General features: G+C 37.1%; 2 protein-coding genes across 2 annotated transcripts in view; one reads left to right on the top strand and one right to left on the bottom strand.

The window, feature by feature from the left end:
- LOC107601224 (multidrug resistance-associated protein 1-like) overlaps positions 1–2,657 on the bottom strand; it is a 22,845-nt gene extending 20,188 nt beyond the window's left edge. Inside the window, exons 1-4 of the mRNA XM_016293317.1 lie at positions 2,652–2,657; positions 1,998–2,174; positions 1,750–1,875; positions 1,356–1,493 (exon numbers count right to left, since the gene is read on the bottom strand). Coding sequence (XP_016148803.1) covers positions 1,356–1,493; positions 1,750–1,875; positions 1,998–2,174; positions 2,652–2,657 — 447 coding nt within the window. The remainder of the gene's footprint in view (positions 1–1,355; positions 1,494–1,749; positions 1,876–1,997; positions 2,175–2,651) is intronic.
- Positions 2,658–2,958: 301 nt separating this feature from the next.
- Positions 2,959–3,269, top strand: part of LOC107601223 (myosin-11-like) — a 16,190-nt gene continuing 15,879 nt past the window's right edge. Inside the window, exon 1 of the mRNA XM_016293315.1 lies at positions 2,959–2,964. Within this exon, the coding sequence (XP_016148801.1) occupies positions 2,959–2,964 (6 nt within the window). The remainder of the gene's footprint in view (positions 2,965–3,269) is intronic.

The raw sequence follows: 3,269 nt of genomic DNA, 5'->3' as shown, positions 1-3,269 counted from the left end.
TTGCATTTCATTTGGAAATCAAGGTCTGGAGTCTGGAGGAAGACTGGAGAGGCACAAAATCCAAGCTGCTTGAAGTCCAGGGTGAAGTTTCTGAAGTCAGTGATGATTTGGGAGCCGTGACGTCTGCTGGTGTTGGTCCATTGTGTTTTATCAAGTCCAAAGTCAATGCAGCCGTCTACCAGGAGATTTTGGAGCACTTCCTGCTTCCATCGGATGACAAGCTTTATGGAGATGCTGATTTCCTTTTCCAGCAGGACTTAGCACCTGCCCACAGTGCCAAAACCACTTCCAAGTGGTTTGCTGACCATGATATTACTGTGCTTGATTGGCCAGCCAACATGCCTGACCTGAACCCCATAGAGAATCTATGGGATATTTTCAAGAGAAAGATGAGAAACAGTCGATCCAACAATACAGACGAGCTGAAGGCTCAATAGTGCCTCAGCAGTGCCACAGGCTGATCGCTTCCCCCCCTCACTGAGGCTGTCATTTGTGCTAAAGGAGCCCCGACCAAGTATTGAGTGCGTAAATGAACATACTTTAAAGAACTTTTTTTATAAAATAATTTTTTTTCTGTTTTGCAAATCCTTTTTTTGATTAATCTTAGGAAATATTCTAATATTTTGAGATACTGGATTTTTGACTTTCATGAGCTGTAAGCTCTAATGTGCAATTTGAAATGTTTTACTTTACATGTAATGAATCTAGAATATATGAAAGTTTGACTTTTTGAAATAAGTTACCAAAAAAATTTGTTTTGTTATGCACCTGTATATCAATGATTATATATTGGTTGCTATATTAATGATGTAACAGTCAACATAATACTGAGAATCTTTCTTCTACAGAAACTGAAGAGTAGCTGTCAGTGTGGGAAGGGACAGGAAATTTGGCCTCTGCTGCGGTGCAGAACCCACGTGGCGCATGAGAGATCACGAGCGACAGAGACATTTTACACATTCATCCATTTACTGCATCTAAAACTGCCGATTCATTAATTCGCTCATACACAATTCTCTATTACACAGTTCACTATATGAGGAAAGAGTGAACAAAAATTAGTGTATTCAGACATTACATACAACACATTCCAAATGACGAAAAAACTACTTAAAATGTGATCTGCCAATTCAGACTGAGGTGAATTGCCCCCAAAAAATCTAATTTTAATCTGATTTGGAATCACTTATGAATGTGGATTGGCTCGGGTTTGTAAATATCTTATTACACATGCTTGTTAGCCATTTAGACTACAAAAAACTAAATAAATTACATCTGAATCACACTGAATTAAAAAATATATATTACTACATGAACTGCAAAACTGTCCGTTTTAATGCAAAATTCATATTTACCTCATTCAGTGCATGCAGGATTTTGGAGCGAAAGGTGACTGTAGCGCACACTATGGCGATCAGCCAAAAATTGAGCATCACCCCTGAGGACTGGACCCCCTTCATCCGCTCATACTGGATCAAGAACGTAGCCAGCAACTAAAACACATCCAATTACAAAACACTTCAATTTTGTAAACATCAGGCTAGGAAAAAAACATGACTAGACAACTTTTGAAACTATAAACAATAATATGATATATGGGAGAATTTGTTTGACTTGTTTCCTTTTGCTCGAGGCAAGAATACAGGAAACTTTCATGTCATTTGAAAATGAAATCAATGCAGAGCGAAGAGTAATTGACAAGCAAAGTAGTTAAATTTAGCGCTTCCTTTTGTGAAAACCGGGTCTCACCATTGTAACGCCAAGCATTGTGGGGCTGACTAGGTAAACTGGGGCTATTGCAGCACCATGGCTTCTTTCCCAGAAAGAGTAGAAAACATCTGCCCAGCAGATAAGCCATAGGGTAAACCCAATAACCTGTTGGAGGAGAGTCACATGACCTTGAAACAGCTGTTGACCTAGGTTACCAGTAAACACACTCCCAAAGCACACTGCTACATAAAAAGCATTGTACCGGAATCCTGTTTGTTAATACTCACTGTTTTGGCTCTGTTGAGGTGGGTCATGCATATGTATCCACAGTCATTCCTTTTGAGGTATAGGATGTAGAACGGTGCAAACAGCCAGAGGTAGAGGCAGGGTATCCAAACCAGCACTGTGTTCTGGAAACATGGTGTCAGGTCTGGATTGTGTGTTTGCCATGTCCGGTTCCAATCCTGAAAACATGAGAGGACAAAAGGGTGTTTCATTTCATCTCCGGAGATTCTTTGGACGAAACTTAGAAACAAAGTAACAACTGGAGTAGACACAGAGCTCTAGGCTGCCCAGCAAAGCACACAAAGGTCTAATGATGTGTGCAAGGAACAAACACTCTTGAGCGGATCTTTTAAGAGAACCAAAGTCAAGGATCTGTTCTGCACAACAGAGCAGAGCAGAGAGTCTTCAGCTTCTTGACAAAAACAAGTCTCCTTTAAGTAGTGACATCCAAAACATGCCTAGAAAATGAACTGAACCTTTTCTTACAAAGAAAATCTAATCTTGTTCTCTGTAGGGAAGCGTCTCTTCCCATAATCCTGTCTCTGAGGAGGAATAATAGATCAATAAATAAAAGGCTGCTCTGCTAAATTGTCAAGACCAGGACATGAAATGTCATTTTCTTGACATTTGAGCTATTGAACTAAATGAACTTGTACAGCCATTCTTTTCTTTTCATCTTTTTTTTTTCCATTTTGGATTTGTAACGGCACTAATGTTGTGGATCTTTCAAAACCGGTCAAGGACACCATATTTCACTACAAATTCACCGTAAGGAAGACATGTTTTGCTAAAAGAAAATAAGGCCTATGTTATGACCATTAAGACTTTCTGAATTGTGAAAATTTAAAAAACGTAACACATTTTACCCTTAATTTCTCGTTATTGTAACAAGGAAAAACATGAGAAAAATAAAAAATTATAAAAGCAAATAATACATTATTCCGATTGTAAATTATTTATGTCATGGCAGTATTTGCTGTACCTTTAAATTACTGTAATACAAAAAAGGTTGTTTGCACAATAAAGCTACACTTCACAAAACTTTAATGAGAAATGAAAAAAATTTCACCTTAAATTCCCAGTATTTTAACAAGAAAACAATTATTTAAACTTAAGTATAGGTTGCACTAATTTTATGAAGTGATTGTAATACAAACAGATTGATGAGCTTTAAAAAAACTATGTAAAAAAATTTTACTTTGTTAAACAGCCTTCATTATTATTTTTATTATTATACATGTTTTTATCTTTTTTTTTTTTTACTTTAATATAAT

The sequence above is a fragment of the Sinocyclocheilus grahami genome, unplaced genomic scaffold (assembly GCF_001515645.1).
Source record: "Sinocyclocheilus grahami isolate Dianchi unplaced genomic scaffold, SAMN03320097.WGS_v1.1 scaffold302.1, whole genome shotgun sequence".
Lineage (NCBI taxonomy): Eukaryota > Metazoa > Chordata > Actinopteri > Cypriniformes > Cyprinidae > Sinocyclocheilus > Sinocyclocheilus grahami.
Note: the sequence above shows the minus strand (reverse complement) of the source record. Positions and strands in the feature narration are given on the sequence as shown.